Genomic DNA, 19,936 nt, shown 5'->3' with positions numbered 1-19,936 from the left:
CCATTCATGTGTTTAGCCCAGAAATAAGTTTTGCGCCTTTAAGATTGGTTCTGAGAGTGAAGGGGAAGAGAAGTGCGCAGTTTGTTACCAGAAACTGCACTTGCTCCCCCACGTCCTTCTCCTAGACTGTGCTGTCTGCAGCACAGACAGCGGGACAGAGCTCTCTTTTGCTTTTAGTTACTTTTAGCTAGCTGAGGCAGAGAAGTTCCCTGGCCTGTGGTTTTTTCCCTTTTCTTTGGACCTGTTTAAACCTGCTCTGGACTGAACACCCAGGGGAGCACCGACAGCTGCACCTGTGGCCCACCGGCCGGGCCTGGGCCGCGGCATTTCCAGCGCCTGAGGGACTGATCAGAGACTGAGTGAGCTCAGCTGCAACCTGGGGAGGGACTTTCTGAGTTTGTCATCTCTTTTGGAGTGGCAAGGGGTTTTATTGTTTAATATGGGATTTTTAAAAATAATTGTGTGTTTGTTTGTTTGTTTGTTTTTGTGCTGGTGAATACTTTGCCTGTTAAATAAACAGTTTTTTCCACTTTTCTCCAAGTAAATATTTTCCTGAACCAGCTGGGGGAGGGGCCACTTGAATCTGCTTTCTAGAGGAACCCCTTTAGAGGTTTGCTCCCAGATTTGCCCAGGAGGGAGAGTTTTGCATTGTTAGATACAGTTGTGCCTCACCAGAAGGAAGGAGATTGGCATGATAAAAAGTATTACCCTACCTCTGCAGGATCTGCTTCTGATGTGCCTTTTTTCCCTATCTGATGTGAAAACACTTTAAGACATCAATCCCAGGTTATCGTGGAAACTGGCTCAACCAGCCCACCCAAGAAAAGTTCAGTCCACCACACCTGAGAAAACAGTGGACAAATCTGTTTCTTGGCCCTCACTCACTGCTCCCATGGCAAAGGTCCACCCCTAAGAAACAGCCTCCTCCACTGGCACCCTGCTCTTGAGTGTCCATGGACACCCCCTGCATGCATGCATGCATATTCCCATTTGGAAATATGTGGCAGCATGCCCACCCTGAGGCTGTGAGGACCAGCTGTGCTCCAAGTGTAGGCGGGCAGCCAGGGCACAGTCCCCCAGAGCTCACAGGGGGCGATGGGCTGGCACACCGTGCTCCTTGTGTGAGCAGCCCTGCTGGAGCACCCTGCAGGGCTCTGAGTGCCTCACGCTGGTTACAGGGAGCAGGAAGGTTAGCCTTCAGGTTTTATTTCCCAGAAAACATTTGAGAACATATGGAGCTTTTCTCAGTATTTAAGTGTACGGTGTCTTGTGGTGATCATCAAAATCCCACTACTTACCACTGTGCATTACAATAACCTGTGGCATTTTTCCCGCTTAAAAAAGAAAAGAAAGAACAGAATTTATTTGATGACTTCTGCGGTATGATAAAACCTCCCACATGGTCTTCTGCTCTTGTGAGACCCCACCTGGAGTCTGAGACAATTTCCAGTGCCCCAAACATAAGCAATAAACATGGAACTGTTGGATCAAGTGCAGAGGAGGCCACAACATTGGTAAGAGGGCTGGAGCACCCCCCCCAGACAAGCTGAGAGAGCTGGGGCTATTCAGCCTGGAAAAGAGAAGGCTGTGTGGGAACCTACTGGCAATCCTGCAGTATCTGAAGGGTCCTGCAGGGAAGATGGAGAGGGACTCTTCACCAGCAACTGTAGTGAAAGGACAAGGTGTAATGGGTACAAACTGAAAGAAGGGAAATTTACATCAAATGTCTTTACTGTGAGGGTGGTGAGACACTGGAACAGGTTGTCCAGGGGGCTGTGGGTGCCCCGACTCTGGCACTGTTCAAAGCCAGGCTGGATGAGGCCTTGAGAAATCTGGTCTAGTGAGAGTTGTTCCTGCCAATGGCAGTGAGGCTGGGACTAGATGATGCTGACATAGCCCTTGACATTCTATGATTCTTAATAAAATGAGACATACAACATGGAGTCACTACCTGTTGTGTTTTAACTTTTATGCAAGTGGACAAGTTTCTGTATTTTCCTGAAAGACACATTGCTTCTCACAGAATGGCTGCACAATGATTGAGGATTACATCTCGCTTACGACATTGAGACCAGTAAATGATCACCAGGTACCACCACAGCTCTAGTTTTCCTTTTACTTGCAGTATTTTTGTAATGCAAAACAATATACTGAAGGGTAAGAATCCTGAAGGTAACAGGAGTAATAGAAGAAGAAAATCCCCAGCAAAACTGATCTGCAAACAATTTTAAAAAAGAAAGAAGGGGGTGGGAGGAGGGAGCAGGACAGGGGTTGTGTCTATTATTACAAGAATGTAATCGAATGTTCTATTTTTGCATCAATAAACATGAAAAGTTACTTTCATCTGAAATAAGAGTTACAAGTCTGGCATGTTATCTAAAAACAAGACATCTCAGAGCAGGAGGAGGAAAGGTAGGACAGTTAGTCCTGATCCATTGTGTTAAGTAACAGCATTACGAGGCAAAACAGAACAAATTTATGAGATCTCACAACTCAGGTTGCTTAGTTAATTGTAAGAGGAACTGTGATGGGTAATGATAACACTGTCTTCTTAAAATTATTCATGAAGGAATAAAGCTTCAGTTAGTATACAATGTGGGTCCTGCTCCTAGAGAAGGCAGCTACTGTGTGTTGCATGAATAGCTCCATGCTTTGGGATAGCAACCTATCCAGATTCTTGAAGTGAATGCAGATGTATTAACTGTCAGAGCGTTTCTTGGATTTAAGTGGAATCATAATCTTTTAGAGAGTTCAAAGGTTTACTGTGGTCAGTTTTCATGCTTTATCCTTACCCTCAGGCGTCCTTCTGATGTCCAGACAGATACAGACTTAGATATGATAACTTTATCTCTTTTTCATTTTTACCACTCTGAAGGTTATGGTTGCATTCACTGTCACTCTCAGGAGGTTGTACGGAGCAGGACTATCCCCATCAGCTTTGGGATAAGAAGGTTTCAGTGCAGGAAAAATGCTGTTCCATAATCTTACAACCTGATTTATTGGGCCAAATGTTGTCTTGACTTGTCACATGCCATCTGACATCAGATACATTAAATGGAGGACAGGAGACAGGAGAGAACTGGCTCCCTACCATCAGGAAGAGATGCAATTAAGGCAAACAAGATCTAGCCCTTCCCTGGTTGGTCACAAGCCTAATAAATTATCAGAATAGTCCAATCAGGAATGTATTTGTACACCATGATTTTTTTTTTAGTTTTTTTTTTGTTGTTGTTGTTGTTGGTTTTTTTTTTTTTTTGCTTTTGGGGGGTTTGGGGGGTTTTGGGTTTTCATTTTTGTTGTTGTTGCTGTTTAGTTTTGGTTTGTTGTTGTTGTTTTTATAGGGTGTTCTCCTTTTGTGTAGCATATATTTCAGTGAGAATAGGTCTAAAGTATGCTACAGGTTTTGGAAGCTGGAGCTGTTCCTCCATTACAGGTTATTTCACCTGTCATATAAAAAGAAACATAGAATTAGACACACATCCATAAATTTCCTTCTCAGTCATTTGCAGAAGTTTTTTAGAACTTTTCTCCAATGATCAGCTTAGGTCATATACCTATAGCACCCTATATAGAGCTGTGTGCTGTGCAAAGTGATTGTACATACAAGGCTGCTTGGAAAGAGCATTGCAGATTTAGTGGAAATTTTCCTTGCTTGAATATCAATTACTTATTCAGTACATAATTCTTCAGAGATTTTCTAGATTGTAGTTAAAACACTTCCTTTTGCTATTTTAAGTTAACTACTGTGAATCAAACTGAGACAAAACATCTAGATAGCTCTAATAATTTCTAAATTGTGTCATTTGAGCAATGTCCACACCATAGGCTGCTAGAATTTTGGTCCAGTTTAGAACAAAAGAAGAGTTCAGACACAGTCTCTGTGGAGTGAAGGCACCCCGTTGTGGCAGGTATTTGATCAGACATTTGGAATAGGCCAGGAGAACCTTCTGCTTCTGCCCTTTTGAGAGTCAAACAAATCCTCAGGCTTTCAGAAAAACTTTCAACCAGTACCCACCACTGCTGGTGGTTTTCAGTACTGCCCAGGCTGGGCCCACAGAAGAAGAAAACCATGTTCAACCAAAATAAAATGCTACTGGGCACTGCCACTACTCTTTGCAACTAGGTAGTACCTAATCTGGGCTAGAAATGTGATGTGACGAACAATTATTTCTTAAATGTTCTTCTAGGAATATTTAGGACCTTTTTAACTTTTTTTAACTTTTCATAAAGCTTTTCTTATCTTCTGCTTTATAACCTGTGAGACAGCAGGTCAGCCAAAGGGCTGTTTACCTGCTATTTTCCAGGGACGGTACATGACATTTTGCTTTCCCCAGCTGCATGGGAATTCATGCTGAATGTGTTCTCAGTAGTTTCTCAGATAATAGTGTTTGGGATTTTAAACTGTTGGCCTTCTTGACAACCTGTCATCATGTCAAGCTGAAAGGCAAGATGCCTTCAGCCTTGCCAGTGGAGGCAATCTTACTCTGCTGTGTCAGCAAAACTTGCTGTAATCTGTGAGTGTTTCATAAGCATGTATTTGAGTTAGGAATGAAAGCTAATTACTTTTTCTGACCTCTCTTTGCAGCCATTCTCTCTTCCTCTTTTTTCTTCTCTTCCTCCAGTGCTTTAACTTTTGCATCATACTCATCAGCACGGGTCTTCCACTCATTTCTGTTGTTCAGCAGCCCATCAAGCATAGGCTGAATTTCCTCATGGAAACGGGAAAACTCCTAATCAAAACACATCTTTCAGTGCAATGCAGTGCAGAGGGAATGCATGTCCATCATACCCCAAGATAGACCCTGACACCTCGCATCCAAAGCTGATGCTTTGCAGAAAGCATCAATGGCAGAAACAGGCAGCCCGTTGCAATGCCTCAGAAAAGGGCAGATTTTCACTTGTGTGCCTGTCTCTCTCCCCAAGACTGGTGCTGCAGCCCCAGGACTCAGTCAGCTGGGATTTGAACCCCTGTTGATAAGGGTGGGGTGTGTGAGGCTGCACTTTGCTTACCTTATAGACAAATGTACACACAAAGTCAATGAAACCCACTTGAAGCTTTGGAAGCTCAGCAGCTTTCCTTCGGTCCATCATCGGCTGTGGGAGGACACAAATTCATTGTGCTTTATGGGAACACTTAATTGAAAAACACAACTCTGTTTTCTCCCCAAAACTGCCCTCTTGTGTCAGCCTGGCAGTTCTGTCATGCTGTCCTAAAGACCACCCATCACAGCCCTCCTCCTCAACTGCAGAGGAAGAAAGAGGGCTCATTTCCATAGTCATTTTAGCAGAAATTTTAGACTGTAATTCAAATGTCCATGGATGGGGAGGAGAACAAGTTTTTCCCTTGTGGAAATTATATTTTTACAAGATCTTGTTGATTACTATATAATTTGTGATGCCACTGTGAGTAGAGGGGGTGCATGAAAGTCTACTTTAAAAATCCCCAAACCACACAGCTGGAGGACGCTTACAGGAATGACTCCTGCCTCTTTCAATGTAGAATTTATTCATTTAAAAAAATGTTAGAAATGCCCTTCCATTTATCAATAATTCTATGACTCTGTGAAGTCTGTGTTTGCAGTTTTTCCTCTTTATTAGAAACTCTTCTTTCTTTTGAGACTTGTCTATTTAATTATTAATTTTTTCTGTAGGGGACCTACACAAAAATCTCCAGGGTGAATCACCCCTTGATGCTTCACAGCCACTGAACCTACCTAACTATCTGGACATCTGGACAAGAGGCACTTGTCACTGTCAGGGATGCTCTTCACTATCTCAAAACATACTTTTCTAAAGGATTTTGGCAAGCACTGTGGTTTCAGGCAGACACAGAGCACTCAGGGCAGCACTGCTTGTGCTGAGACTTGTTGTCTGAACTGAACTGCCTGGTTCTTACATGTTACTTACAATGGGCTGTTGCTGAAGGACGCTTATTTCCAAATCTCCTTGCTCCCAGAACTCAGCTGCTACCAGGAGAGCTACCTACATTGACACAGAGGGAAAAAGAAAAGTTAGCACCAACTTCTGCCCCATAACTTGATGCACTTCATTTCTCCATTCTGAATCAAATCTCACTTCTTATCCTTCTGTTTCTTCTTGTCCAACCATAGCCTCATTCCTCTTCCTGGGAAGGGCAGGTGTGGCAGCAGGATTTCACCTGTCTAGTGACAGCTCAACAGTCATATTGCACTGCATCTCATTAGGCCACTGCTCATCTATTGAGAAACATTTCCAATGTATTCCCCGTGAGAATTTGCCTACTGGTCACCTTGTGGGTGTCTATTTTTCTTTTTTTCCTGTTGTCCTTTCTTCATGCTGAACAGGATGTAGGTTTTATTTCTTTTACCCTCCTTCAAAATCTAGTGTTTATTATTTAGCAATGGCTCAAGTACAGTTCAGGAATGAACTCCTAAAGGAAATCAAACAACTGAGCAAACTGCAGGTAGGTATTGCTATAATAAAGCCAATGCATATGTTACATGTAGAAAATCTCACTGTGACCTAAAAATCTATGTAACTGACGGATTTGTTTTGTTTTTTGTTTTGTTGGGATTTTTTTTGTAAACGTGAATTTTGTACAGAATTCACAACTACAGTCTGAAAGATTGGTTAATACATCAAAACCACAGCTATTCCTTTTTTGGTAGAGGACTTTGATTTAGCTTCTAGGCAGCTTAGAAATTGCATTACTTTGAAGTGTAAGCTACAGAAATCCATCAGGACATCAAGCACCTTACCTTACTCTGGACTTCCCAAGGCTTTGTGATAGCTGACAAGTCACAGGCAGTCATCATCATGGCCCTAAAAACAGGAAAGAAATTAATTTATTCCCTATTTTTTCAGGCTCAGGACCCTCATACCACAGTATGTGGGAACTCAGCACATCACTCCTGACGTCGAGAGTTGCCGAGGTAACCCTTGGAGGGCTTGGAAATCCTGGAATGTTGCCAGAAGTGCTTGGTGGTTGGATTTTGACCCTGCACAGGATGTGCCACCTATATGAGGACAAGAGGATCACTTGGGAATAAGTGGTGGAGGAATTGATTATTTACAGGGTGAAAACACAGGTTTTGGGATCTTGGTACAGGGGGTTCTTAGGAGACGAGATGGAGGAATTAGGGCGTGCCCTGTCCTTCTCCTCTTTTTCTTGTCATCCATCTTTGATGATGATGCTGGCACTTTGGGATTGGTTCACATTAAATCTGCACTTGTTAATAGAGTAAAAGGTATTGGAAGGTAAAGGTAAATATCTTATGCATAGTTTTTAGTATAAAAATAGACGACTGCCCAGAGGGAGGTCAGTGTGCCCATGGCTGTCTTGCTGGGCAGACCTCTGTCAGGCTGGTAGACAACTTTGTTGATAAGATTTAATAAGCAATGTTGAAGAGCGAAAAATCTGAAGACTGCTTTTGTCCTTTGGAGCGTGGGCTGCCTCAAGGCCATCCTAAGCCTAACCAGGCAGAGACAACAGGCCGAGAATGGAGACCAGTACTGTATCAGGTAACCCATGGCCCTTTCCAAACTGATAGATGTGTTGCTGTAACAGCCTTGGTTCTGACTGGGACACTCATCAAAGGCTGCTCTCTTGATTAAAATGGAATTATGATGGAGAACTACTTGCTTCTGGAGCTAAAATGTTTGCTGCTTTAGTGATTGCTGGGCTGAACTCCTTGACTTTGGAGTAACACCTTTGGCTCCCCCACAGGTGTGTAGCAGTGCAGTCTGCAGTGAGGTGGTGAGAGCACTTCACCACCAGTGCAGGGCATCCTGCAAAGTTTCTGTCTGGTCACAGCAGCAGCATCATGCAACTCAGGCTAGTTGCCACTGGGAAGAACGGCTAATGGATTGGATACCCCTGTTTGTGGCCTACACGGTGATGTGGTAGGAGTGTATAGCCAGAAGGGATCCTGCATCTCCATGGGAGTATATGACCAACAGAACACTTACTTGGATGAAGAACCACTTTAAGCTTTTTTTCCCCTGTATTTTTCCCTGCTTCTCCAGAAGATCAAATCTGAGTAGCCAGTAATGTATCACTCGCTGACTTTGCAGCACAAAGCATATCCTGGAACTCTTGCCTGGTGTCCACATCACTAACCTTTCCCCAGAGCTAGTTACTCACATGACAACCTCTTTCTTTGTTGTCTCCAGGGACAGATACTCAGTCCAGGCAGTCACGCTGTCGTACGTCTTAGACTCATCAACGATCTTTTGAAACATCGTTCGCTTTCTTCGGGGGGTAGGGAGGAAGGGTTAAAAAAAAAAAAAGAAAAGAAAAATCTATGAAAATCTATGAAACAAGGAAACAAATATGTCAAAAACAGGTGGCTGATCCTGGTATTGCTAACTCCACCAGAAGGGTTCCTATTAGTTGCTGTCCTGACTCTTATGTCCTAACAAAACCAAGCACCATCATCTGCTCCCTTAACTGTTGTAAATGCCTTTAGGATGAGTATAGTGGCGAGGCATGAGCAGGTCTTTGAAAATACGAGCTACTGCAAGTTATGTCAGCTGAGAAATGCTTACACCTTTGTTTGCAGTAAAAGAAATCTTTTTCCTTACATGTGAGGCGAACTGCAGAAGCCTAGAGCTACCTGGCTTTATGTACTTAGTCAAGCATTGTTAACCTTATTTATATAATCTAAATGTATATAGGGAATTCTGAGTAATAGTTTATACACAATACACCCTTGTCTGGAGTGGCATGAGATCAGGAGAAATCTGAGGTTTCAATATTATCAGAGAAAAGAGTTAGGCCATACCACAAAGTGACTTGTGTGTGTGTCCTATCATCAGTAATCATGTGTCTTAGCTCAGCCAAGCCTCTGCTTACAGTTCATGCCCTGTAAGCTGAACTCCACAGTTCATGGACCAAGGAGGGCAAGGACCAGTTTGTTCCCAAGTGGTGAGGAAGAGGTGATATATACAGATGATGGTACCATACAGATATTGGATTTCCACAGTAAGTGTTCTGGGAATTCTAGCTTCCCTCAAATTCTTCTTTTTTGGACTGTTTAAATTTTGTGTAATTATACTGCAATGCAAAACACAGAAGCAGTCTCTGGTCTTGACACTGTATTTTGAAAGCACATTTTGAAAGCTCCTTGCTAATTAGGAAGTTATATGTCATTGACTTTCAGCCTCATGTCCCAGAAAGCAAGCACTGTTCCAAGATTTTGGCTTTTTAGGCCCTTGTGTGTGGCATAGACTATGAGCTGGACATTCACCTACAATGAACTACTTGTTACTTGTGTCATTCTGCTGTCACAGAGAAGTCAGTAAGTCCTGGCCAGTCCACTTGTCATATCTGAGTATTTTCAGATCTGAAATGCTAGGTAAGTAAACCAAATCAAATCCTGACATTTCTTCCTATAGGGGATCAAATAGCCCTGCCTTGTTGGCAATAGAGGGTTAAAAAGTAATGTATGTGATTTAATTGAGTAGAAGTTCAAAATTCTTTTGAATTATTTGAGTCTGAGGTGAGTATTAAAGGCAGCCTCCCAGAGCCAGTGCTTGTGAAGAGAACTGCTGCACTGGTGGGGGCTTTCAGAGTAAAGCATCACATCTGGCCTTTGTAAAGTGCCAGCTGCTTTCTGCCTTTGACACAAGGTGAGTGTGACTGACTTACTTGAAGTAGAGTGCCAGGTCTGTGGCTATAATGGCAATTTCCATCAGGTGAATCACATGCTCATGCTGCCTGCGGTTGAGGTTCTGACATATATTCAGTGACTGAAAAGCAAAGGACAGGGCATTGAAAAATCCAAGCTCTATGTTGTTATGAGTTCCGGCCACCTTCCTTTCCCAAATATGGTCACTTTTTTTTCTTTCAGTGGTTCAGTTTGCTCCTCTGGCATCCAAGGGGTGTGAGCCCGTACACCACATTTAGTGCTGTTTCCCCTTTAATTCACTGAGCAGGGGAAGGTTGTTACACAGCGCCTACCCAAACCCCATCTCCTGACTCAAATGCAAATTCGCCTGAAATCAAAAGTTAGCTGTGGGAATATTTCAGCCTTGGCCCTATCAGAGGGGCTACAGGAGAGCAACGCTGTATTTAACCTGTTCCTATAGGGATAAAAATGTGGCCACTGAAGAAACCAAGACATGCATTTAGGAAGCCTATGTGCTTTAGTCCTGGGTGGGCTTAGAGTCCTTTGGAAATGAGGCATCCAAGGATGGAAAGGATGCAGTTTCTCGGCATCCAATCCAGAGAAAGGTCTTGTACTGACAACTCTGTTGTTAACAAAAAACTTCAGTCAAAGGAAATTATTCATGCCCTTATACTGCAGTTCATTACCAACCTCCTCAGAGAGCAAGAATTTTCCAAATTCCAGGTGATGTCTCTCTAAAATAGAGGATCCATGAAGTTTAGCTAAAGGATTTTGAGATCTGTTTGCATAAAGGAAAAATTGAAGACATTAGTGCAGCACTTAAAAATGAAAAGAAATGTCTAATTTTGTATTTAATTTCTGTCACAAATATAAGTTCCATTTTTTAAAAAAGGCTTATGAGTTGAACTTTTTAATAAGTAATGACTTCAGTCTAATAAAAGACAGTTGTGACATTGCTTATAACTCTTTAGACACTGTGAAAAAATAGTATTCCAACTACAAATTTCACTCCAAATATTTTTTATGACTGCTGTGTAATTACTCAGCTTAGTAAGTTTGTTTAAATCCTGAATAACTACATATTGATATCTGGTAATAGGAACAGAAAAACCTGCAATCCTTGGACACCTTCTAAAAAGCAAGGACATCTGCAATCCTTGGACACCTTGCTGAAAAGCAAGGCCCTCTTCTATCAAAAACTTTATTTAATGTTTTTCCAAAGCTCCAGGATATATAAGATGATTTAGGCAGCAAGCATTGCAGAAGAGCTCTGATCTGTCTCCTTTAAGTGAACAACAGAGCCTTGACAGGAAACAAAATCATGCAATTGTTTATCTGTAGCTAATGACTACCTATTGAGAGCAATATTCTCATAGGTGCTTTGTTTCTGTAGGTAGTGAGGGCAATGCCAAACATGGTGCTTTCTCCATAGATACAGTAAAAATTCATCATCTTACATCCAGGATGGTTCTGTTGGCATCCTAAGTCTCCTGTAATGCTCAGGATACTGAGTGCCTGCTCTGCACCTGCTCCACACTGTAATGGTAATGTAGAGTTCTGCTTTAACTCAGGGAATTTTGCTAGGAGGTAAAGAAAGCCCCAGAGAGCATGGCAAATTGTCCCCACTGGCCAAAACATAAGCCCAAACACTGCAGCAAGCTGAAAAGCAAATCTTTTTGTCTTGTACAAGAAGGTTGTCACCCTCGTGTGTTAAACAGAGCTGCACTGGAGTTGGGTGTGATCACAGCCTGATTCCACTCCAACCAGGAGCAACAAAAAATGGTTTGAAGTGGTAAGAAAATGCTTACTTCATTTGGTAGAGGTTGTTGGTTCCCCTGTGATCAATATCATGGCACAGAGCCGCAGTTACCATTGCAAGGGCTTCGAGGTCGGTGTAGTAACGCTTCAGTTTGCCAGTCTGAGGGAGAGAATTTATATTCCATATGTTAACATCTCTGACAGGAAAAGGTACTGAGCGATGACTGCTCTGTGCTGGGGATGTCCTGGGACAGTACAGGAGAACTGAAAATATTTGTGAACTGAAACGCAGTACACAGCTGACTTAGGCTAAAATGGGGAATCAGCTGGAAACAAAATATTTCAGACCAGGCAGGTGCATCTGTGCTGTTTATGTGTTTGATGCTTATGTGCAGGGTTGGCTACCCGCTGCTATAGAAGCCTTGGCCCCAGGATTCACCCAGGCTTTCAGAAGCGCCCCTCCCAGTCACTGGACACAAAGTACTCTGTGAAAGGGCTCTGCATCTTTCTGGACAATGTGGTTGTCAAGCTGAACCATCCAAAAGATTAAAGTACTCTGTGAAAGGGCTCTGCATCTTTCTGGGCAATGTGGTTGTCAAGCTGAACCATCCAAAAGATTGTCCACACCTGTGTTTGTTCTGGATGGAAATGGAAAGCATGAGTTTGTGTCCATCCCAACCAGCTGAGTTCAGTCTGGCTCTTACTGTCAGAATCTACTGGAAGAGTGGAAGTCCTGTAGTCTCTCTCCTCTACTCTGCAGAAGGATTTAATCTGGAATCTATTCAACACCATGCATATCTGTATCTATGAGAATTAAAGCTCTCCATTCATTGCCCAATATTGACCAAAGCTTCCTTCATGTGCAATGCAGTGACTGTCCCTTCAGGCTAATGGAGACCTCATTTAGCAGGACCTGTGCCAGGAGTGACAAAACATTTTCCTGCACCAGGGTTCAAAGGGAGCCCTGCATATTTCTCAGGTGTGACAGAAGACCTGCTGTAAATAAAGATGTGGTGCAGAACTAAGCAGGGTGGTGCTACCTTACCATCAGGAGTGTGAACATGGTCTGTGCCACATTGAAGCCGTGACGCCAGTTGTGGTAAGTTATCTTCCGGTAGCCTTTGCTGACAGAGTACACAAACCTTACCAGAACCTGCCGGTGGGGAAGAGGATGTTAGTGTGGGTAATGAAGCTGCTGCCTGCCCATCTTGCAACACGGGTCATGTACAGAAATCATGGATGAGGTTCAAACCCACTCTGCAGAGGTAGGCTCAGAAAGGGATCAGAAGGTTCATATATCATGAAGCTACCCTGGCAATGCTGATAGAGTAAAGCCTAGTAGACAGCAAAAGTGGACACTAAAATGTAGCTGGTTTCTAATATTTCTCTCTCTCTCTCTTTTTTTCTTTTTTTTTTTTTAATTTAATCACACAGACATGCCTCTGGGGTAAACAAGAATCAGCATCACCCGGAGGAAAAGACATTTCATCTTACTGTTTGTGAATGTATTGATTTTATTCTGTTTATCTAGGCTATCACTTATAAGATTTGTCCCTTTTTCTTGTGATTTATTAATATTCATGTCTCTCTTCAAGAGATATGGATCCATAGATGTAGAGGAGAATTATATTTATATCACCTAAAGAACTACAAAATAGGGCATTAAATATAAAACTGTTCTTTCCACTGCAGTCTACTTCTCCGTGTGTACTGTCTCTTGTAGCTATGCAGTTTTCTCATTAAAGAGCCAATTATTTATTAATGAGTATTCATTTCTTAAAATCTCAAATATAAGAATCACTGCTATTCACACCTCTTCCAGAAATTAGTTGTTCCAGAGTAGGTATAATTAATATTTTTGACACTGACATTCTGCGTGTAAGAAGAACAGAGGTAATTCCCATTTATTTCCCTTCCGATCGCTATCCTGCCTTTCCAGGTTGAAAACTCCTCCTGCAGTTACCCCCAGATCCCAGTAGATGGAAATCGACTTCGCACGATGAGCAGAGAAATCCCTTCGGGAGCAGCAGGGCTGCTGAAATGCCGGTTTCGCAATTCCTACAGGGTTTTGAACTGCAAAAGTCGTGAGCTGGCAAGTCAGGGTTTGTGGGGTCCTTATTCCCAGGGGGTCACACCATTCCTGTTGACAGGTTGGTGCCAGCTGCGCCAAATGAAGGCACATCCGTGTTTGCATGGGGATGAGAAACAAAGGGGCTTGCCAGAGTCTGTTTCAGCCTGTCTTGGCCGAAAGCTGCAGGTTGCATGCTCTGCCAAAGGAAAGGGGCGGACAGGAAGGCACTCCCGTGGTGTGCCCGGGAGCTGTGTTTCCACACTACGGCTGTGTGCGGCATTGGATACACAACGTGCAAGAAGAGTTTTGCAGAGTCCGCCACTCACCCATACAGACCTCATGGGAAACCACATCTGTGGCAGGCAGTGAGGAGCAGAAGAGAGCAGAAGATATGCTCCAATGCCATGCGAGAGGCTGTTCTTGCCCTCGGCGGGGTGAGGGGCTCAGGAGGCCGATCCCTCCCTGCGGGCCCCGTGAGTCCGGGCCTGTGCTGCTCCGTGCCGGGCACCACGGGGCCCGCAGTGCCAGCCGCGGCATGGGCGAGCACATCCGACACGGGAGATGTGCTGGCTTCTGCCAGCTCATACCTCCTGCGGGATCTGGAACTTTTTCACCACGCCAAGCTCGTAGTACATCTGAATGCCACACTTCACCAGCTCCAGCTCAGTGCAGTCAAAATCAGAGAACCTGAACTCATAGATTTCGAACTTGGTGGGCCCCGGGAGCTCTTCTTTCTGTAAGAGAGGTGGGCTGGTTTATTGCTGTGCTGCTTATGTCATTCCTAAACTTTGCTGAATAAAAATGTATCAGTCTGACACTGTTTTTCTTTTGGAATACAGCACATAAATAGACCGAAATGAAGCTTTTCATGATAACCCCTTAGTGGAGGAAGAGGGAGGGCAGTTTTGTGCAGGAAACATTGCTTGTTTCCTGTTAAGCATTTGATTTTATATAGTTTGAAGACTCAAAATGGAGGAAGAATTACAGCCCTCCTTAATTACTCTGAAAAACCAGCCAAGGTGGCTGATGTGTTTCCAGATGGACTTTGAAGCCCTTGAGATAAAGAGGCAGAGAGCAGGGACGCCCCAGGAGCTGCGGGAGGCACATGCTGACACATACTGATGATAATCTCAAACTCAGGCAGCAAAGGAGGGCAGGGTATGCTGTGCCTTCACCCTTTGCCAGGTAACAGCATGCCAACACTGGGAATTCTTCCCTACATTTAGGCAGGCAGAATTTGCTTGCCAGGGCTGTTCTTTCCAGCAGTGCATTGTTCTTACCAGAATGCTTGCCAGCTCCTCTTCGTCACACTCACATGGCTCCTTCCCCAGCTTTTCTCGTGTTGGCTGCAAAAAGCATGGGTGTGTTAAGGAGACAGCTGAACCCCCTTGGATTTCTCACTGGGCAGCTTTGGGGCAATCTAGGGCAACTCTCATATCCAAATTGTGCTTCTTTCCTGGACCTTACTTCAATTTCTTGTCTTTCAACACATTTTTCCTGGTAGTATTCTCCCCCTCCTAGATTTTGTTTTGTGTTCCCCTCACTTGCAAATGTCCCCCTAGAGCCAATGTCACAGCTGGGTCCTCAGACTTCACATCCTCAGCACAGAGGAAGTTTTGAGGAATAAATCAGTTTCAGTTCCACTCCTACAGCCCTGCCCTGAGCAGCACCTCCAAGGCTGGCTTTGTTGAGGAAGTTAGAAAGAGCGCAGTTGCACAGTGTGCCAAGAAGGAGGGCAGACCACAGAACAAAAAGACTCATTCTGTCCCTGTGCAGTTACTAGGGCCCAGATGCTGCCCCCACATCGTGGTGGCTGAAGTGTCTCTGTGAAATGGGAGACCTGTCTCTGTGCCACGGGTCACGGGCCAGGCCAGTACACTTGGGTGTGAGCTCCACATCGTGAGGCATTACCAGAATTTCCTGGATTTCATCCTTGTCACATTTCACGTGGTAGAGCACCATGTCCTGAGCAATGTCCTTACGGTTCTCCAACTTGTTCATCTTGTCATACGTGTCTGTGTTGAGTACAGACCAGCCCAGGAACTGTGTCAAGGACTTGGTAAGGGGAAGAGAAGGAAACAGAGATATAGCCATAACATCTGCTCCTCAAAGAACAGAAATACGACACTGTGTGATAGCTTTTTAAAGAAACACAAGCTGGACTTTGTCCAAAATTCTAGCAATGAGCAACCACATCTTTGCTTCCAATTGTGACAAGCTCCTCAGCAAAGCAGTTCCTCTGCTGTTGAATCTGCCCAGGCCTTGACAGCATCGATTCTGTGCAGGTTGAAGGACCCTCTGTCCAGTTCAGAGTACACAAAATTATTTCTGTGTTTCTGCAGGTGTCTGTGGAAATGTTTCTGTCACAGTGTGATAGCAGATCAGGAGCTCTCGCATCAAAGGAGAGCAAAGGGCCCTCATCACCTTTCACATGTATTTACTCACATCCTGTGCTCGCTTTCAACTTGTTTGCTGTCCAGTGGCCAATTCAAACTGATTTTTTTCTCCATGGTCTTTTTGTTTGATAAGAAAAGTCGATTTCAGGAAATGTCCTGATCGATAACAGGTGCCAAGAGCTAAATATTTCATTGAAACTAGCATAGGAACATTTCTAAGGAGAAAGGTCTTTAATCACAGCCACTGTTGGTAGATTTAATAGCTGGCCTCTCTTTTTGTCCTAGCTGTATAGACAATTTCTGTGTCATTTTTCATGGGACTTGCCCAGCCGGTGAGAGCCAGCTGGTAGGTATGTGAATACAGGTCAGAATGGTTGCGTTGGCACACAGTAGATGCTCATGGCTAGGAGTACAATCCAAGAATGCTGAAAAAAATCACAAGAATATAGTCGGGTTTCTCATACCAAACTACCCCAGTATGTCAAACCGTTGCCTTCACAATGTTCAAGCTGATGTATAACACCTCTCTAAGCAACAAAGATACACATTTAGCTGCATAACACTCAGGATGCTTTGCAGATGTACATGGAAAAATAGTGACTTCTTCAATTATATTAATTTCTTTCAGCAAGAAACTATACCTCCATGAGGGTTTCATCCTGTTCGTCAAATGGTTTCCCATCTTTTCTGTTATAAAATGTGACAACACCAACAATTTCTTCCCTTTTATTCACAATTGGCATGGAGAGAACGTTTTTGATAGTCCATCCGGATTCATCTAGAGGACCTTCCTTGAAGCAACAACAAGCAGAGGGACATCATGAACTTAATATGTTTTACGTATTATGCTCATGTAAATACACAAGCACTCCAATTTTACATTCAGACTACAAACAAAAGAAGTATTTATATGCCCAAAATCGACTCGCCATTACATTTTTTGCAAAAAAATAAAGTTGAATCCTTGATAGAATTGGAAGTTTTCACAATACCTGAAAGTTAAACATCTCATCTGCAGCAGCATTCATAATGTTGCAAATCTAGGGGATCACAAAGAAAAAGTATTACAGTATGGGCAATGAGAAGTTTAACTGCCAAAATAAAGCACTGAATTGCTGAGAAAGCTGCATGAGTATTATTCGTCAGAAAGACTTGAGGAATCCCAGATTAAGTACTTACAAATCCACTTTCAGCCACATAGGTTGGCAGTCCAGTAACTAGTGCCCAGTGATCCGGGGTAGGATTTCTAATGAAAGAAAAATGTATAAGGGAAATTAAAGGTATATATTTACTGAAAAAAGATCATGGAGCTGAAGTGAGTTCCGTTGATTGTATAATCCAGGTTTAGGCCTGGAAATCCCCAGTTCATAACTTGTTTTGTTACTTTCAAAGGATCCACATGCACAAGCAAAAATTTTCCACATAAGTAAATACTTTCGCTTCAAGGATTCAAAACGAAACAACTGATAAAATATCGGTTTGCAGATATTTTATAAAAATTCATTCCTAGAAGTGAAGGCCATGCCTCAGACCTTCAACACAAAGAAGAATAAAAGGAGGTTCCTGGCTAAGGATGCCTGCCAGCCTGAACTTTGAACACTGCTGTACCCAAGAAATAGGGACCTTTTCTGCAGCACAAACCCTAGAGTAAAGTGGTGTTAACAGAGCTGGGGAAAACCTCTCTTATGTCAGATTTGCCTAAGCTGCCCAAGGCTCCTCTGAAAAATTCAGTGGCAAGAAGAGAGAGCAGTTCTTAGAAAGAGGGAGTCCTAATGTGTCAGGGTGGGAGAAAAGGCCAGAGGTAGCCTTAAGATGGGGTCAGTGATATAAGGAGTTGAGAAAAGCAAGGAAACCTCAGCACAAGAGCATCCTGGATGAATTCCAGACACAGGGAAGGCATGGAGGAGAGTGATGCCTCTACCTGGCAAGGACAGCAGAAAACTGCAGGCAATCAAGGCAGCTCATTTCTCCGCCTGAAAAGAATCACTGGTTGTAGTGAAATTTGGAGCCTAACTTCCGAGTCAGGATCCCCATCTTTATCCTGCAGAAATGTGAGTTGTGGCACCAACTTACATTCTGACTCTCGATCCTCTATCAGTCCTTTACATTTCTCCTCATGGATGTCTTTAAAACATGGGGAACCTTGTTTTCAGCTACACCCCATGTCAGTACCTAGCATTCAGGGACTGGGCACTTACGGGATGACTTTAATGTCTTCTTTTCCATGTAATATGTAATCGATGACCTTGTAAAAGACTATTTCCTACAAGTAAGAAAAGAGTGGTGTTAAAATGAGTGGTGAGGCAATTCATCTGGAGAAGGGAGAGTAAAAGAAATCTTGTCTTCACGTACCCTGCCATCCGGGGTTCGAGGTCCTGAGTAGGGAGGTACTTCTCCCAACAGGACTGGCCACAGGTCAAAAAACTCCTGGTTTTAAAATTAAAAACGGATGTTTAGAGTAGAAAACTGCATTTTGTCTTGAGCCTCAATGCAAGCATTGCTCTACCATGCTGGTTTTGGTATTGTGTAAACAAGGCATGAAATAATAAAACTAATTCAATGCCAGGCAGCAGAATGATACCCAGATATCCAAATCTGGAAGTGTCAGGTGCATTTCTATGGCTGCATATTACCATATACTGCCTATACACAGAGTTGTGATTCATTCAGTGAACAGTGAGCACTGGCTGTACTCAGAGCAAACAGCTTCAACAATGTTTTTTTGTTCTTAATTTTCCAAAGTGTGACTATTGCCTGACCTACTACTTGCCAGTTTGAAGAAGATAAATACTTATTTTGGGGTTTTTTTCTTATGCTACATCATAATATTGATCAAAGAGCCTTTTGCTTACACGGGATCTTTTAACATACCTCTTCACAAGACAATATGCTGCAAGAGCTCTCTCAACAAGACAGCCTGGCCATGGGACAAAGAGGGCTCCTCTTCCACAGCAAGGATGCTGTGTAACCCCCACATAAAGTTTGCCAAAGGTGCAAACCATCAGACCAAATCAGAGGTAACTTCAATTCCGTCAGCTTGTTTTCATGAAGCCAAATTTCATCTGAAAACCTGGATATCATGAGCATTAATGAGTCCTTGAGGAAGGTGGCTGTTTGGTCACAAGTCACCTTGTGATATGGCCTAGCTCTTTTCTCTGCTAATATTGGAACTTCAGATTTCTCCAGATCTCATGCCACTCCAGGCAAGGGTGTACTGTGTATAAATAGGCCCTTGTTTGCTGATGGTTCCACGGGTGTCTCACTATACTTCTGATACCCACGGACTTCGTGAGGGTTTGTTTGTGCTGCAGACTTTGACCAGGATTGCCAAAGTCAGACGCCTCTTCCCCTCCTCTGTCTTCTCAGCCTCCAAGTCTCCCATTTCAGTGATAAGCTCTTCCCCTTTCCTCTGATTTCATTAACCCATTATCTTAATCTTTGCGCAGTAAAAAAGTGCCGAGCAAAGTAGGAACAGTGGCTGAAGGTTAGCTAGCACTTTTACTGCCTCAGTAAACCTTATCTGCCTGCATCACCCCTCGGTGGATAGCAGCAAGCAGAAGGATGCACAGCACACATGTGAACACTCACCTTCTGCTTGGTCATGTCCAGGAGACCGACTGAGTATCGGTCACAGTTCAGGTATGCCCTCACCGTGTAAAAAGCCTTGTGGAACTGCCTCTCAATGTCTGTCAGCTCCTCAAAAACCTTGTTGGCTGACCACAACAACACCTGCAGGACATAATGAAAATGTAAGCACAGCCTTTCTTGGAGAGATGGGCTTGTTGGGTTATGGTTTCTGAAAGGTGCAGGAAACCTATCCACTTGTTCCCACTGGGAATTACTAGGGAGAAAGAGTCAGGTCACCACAGTGTTGTGTAGGAGTCAAATGTTACCAATACAGCATTAAAAAAGTAGCAGTGTCAGGCAAAGAGCTGTCCCCACTTAAATTTTATAACCATTAGTAAAATGTTGCATCCAAAACCGGTAAACACCAGAAGCCATTGCAAATTCCAGAGGCTGGTGTTTGAAATATCTGAGTTAACATTTCCCTGGAAGTATTTGAGCAGCTGTTTCATGTGTGCAACAGCCTATGATGCTTTTCC

At 43.4% G+C, this 19,936-nt stretch overlaps 1 protein-coding gene across 1 annotated transcript in view; it reads right to left on the bottom strand.

Moving 5' to 3' along the window:
* Nucleotides 1–1,483: 1,483 nt before the first annotated feature.
* Nucleotides 1,484–19,936, bottom strand: part of PDE6B (phosphodiesterase 6B) — a 36,903-nt gene continuing 18,450 nt past the window's right edge. Inside the window, exons 4-22 of the mRNA XM_005486263.3 lie at nucleotides 19,422–19,562; nucleotides 18,186–18,260; nucleotides 18,032–18,096; nucleotides 17,013–17,079; nucleotides 16,826–16,873; nucleotides 16,475–16,624; nucleotides 15,349–15,492; nucleotides 14,718–14,783; nucleotides 14,025–14,171; nucleotides 12,412–12,519; nucleotides 11,417–11,526; nucleotides 10,299–10,386; nucleotides 9,629–9,729; nucleotides 8,123–8,230; nucleotides 6,738–6,801; nucleotides 5,908–5,982; nucleotides 5,011–5,094; nucleotides 4,574–4,730; nucleotides 1,484–3,443 (exon numbers count right to left, since the gene is read on the bottom strand). Coding sequence (XP_005486320.1) covers nucleotides 3,385–3,443; nucleotides 4,574–4,730; nucleotides 5,011–5,094; nucleotides 5,908–5,982; nucleotides 6,738–6,801; nucleotides 8,123–8,230; nucleotides 9,629–9,729; nucleotides 10,299–10,386; nucleotides 11,417–11,526; nucleotides 12,412–12,519; nucleotides 14,025–14,171; nucleotides 14,718–14,783; nucleotides 15,349–15,492; nucleotides 16,475–16,624; nucleotides 16,826–16,873; nucleotides 17,013–17,079; nucleotides 18,032–18,096; nucleotides 18,186–18,260; nucleotides 19,422–19,562 — 1,857 coding nt within the window. The 3' untranslated portion in view covers nucleotides 1,484–3,384. The remainder of the gene's footprint in view (nucleotides 3,444–4,573; nucleotides 4,731–5,010; nucleotides 5,095–5,907; nucleotides 5,983–6,737; nucleotides 6,802–8,122; nucleotides 8,231–9,628; nucleotides 9,730–10,298; nucleotides 10,387–11,416; nucleotides 11,527–12,411; nucleotides 12,520–14,024; nucleotides 14,172–14,717; nucleotides 14,784–15,348; nucleotides 15,493–16,474; nucleotides 16,625–16,825; nucleotides 16,874–17,012; nucleotides 17,080–18,031; nucleotides 18,097–18,185; nucleotides 18,261–19,421; nucleotides 19,563–19,936) is intronic.

Source organism: Zonotrichia albicollis, chromosome Z (genome assembly GCF_047830755.1).
Source record: "Zonotrichia albicollis isolate bZonAlb1 chromosome Z, bZonAlb1.hap1, whole genome shotgun sequence".
Classification (NCBI taxonomy): domain Eukaryota; kingdom Metazoa; phylum Chordata; class Aves; order Passeriformes; family Passerellidae; genus Zonotrichia; species Zonotrichia albicollis.
The sequence above is the reverse complement of the archived record's forward strand: the minus strand, read 5'-3'. Positions and strand labels throughout refer to the sequence as shown.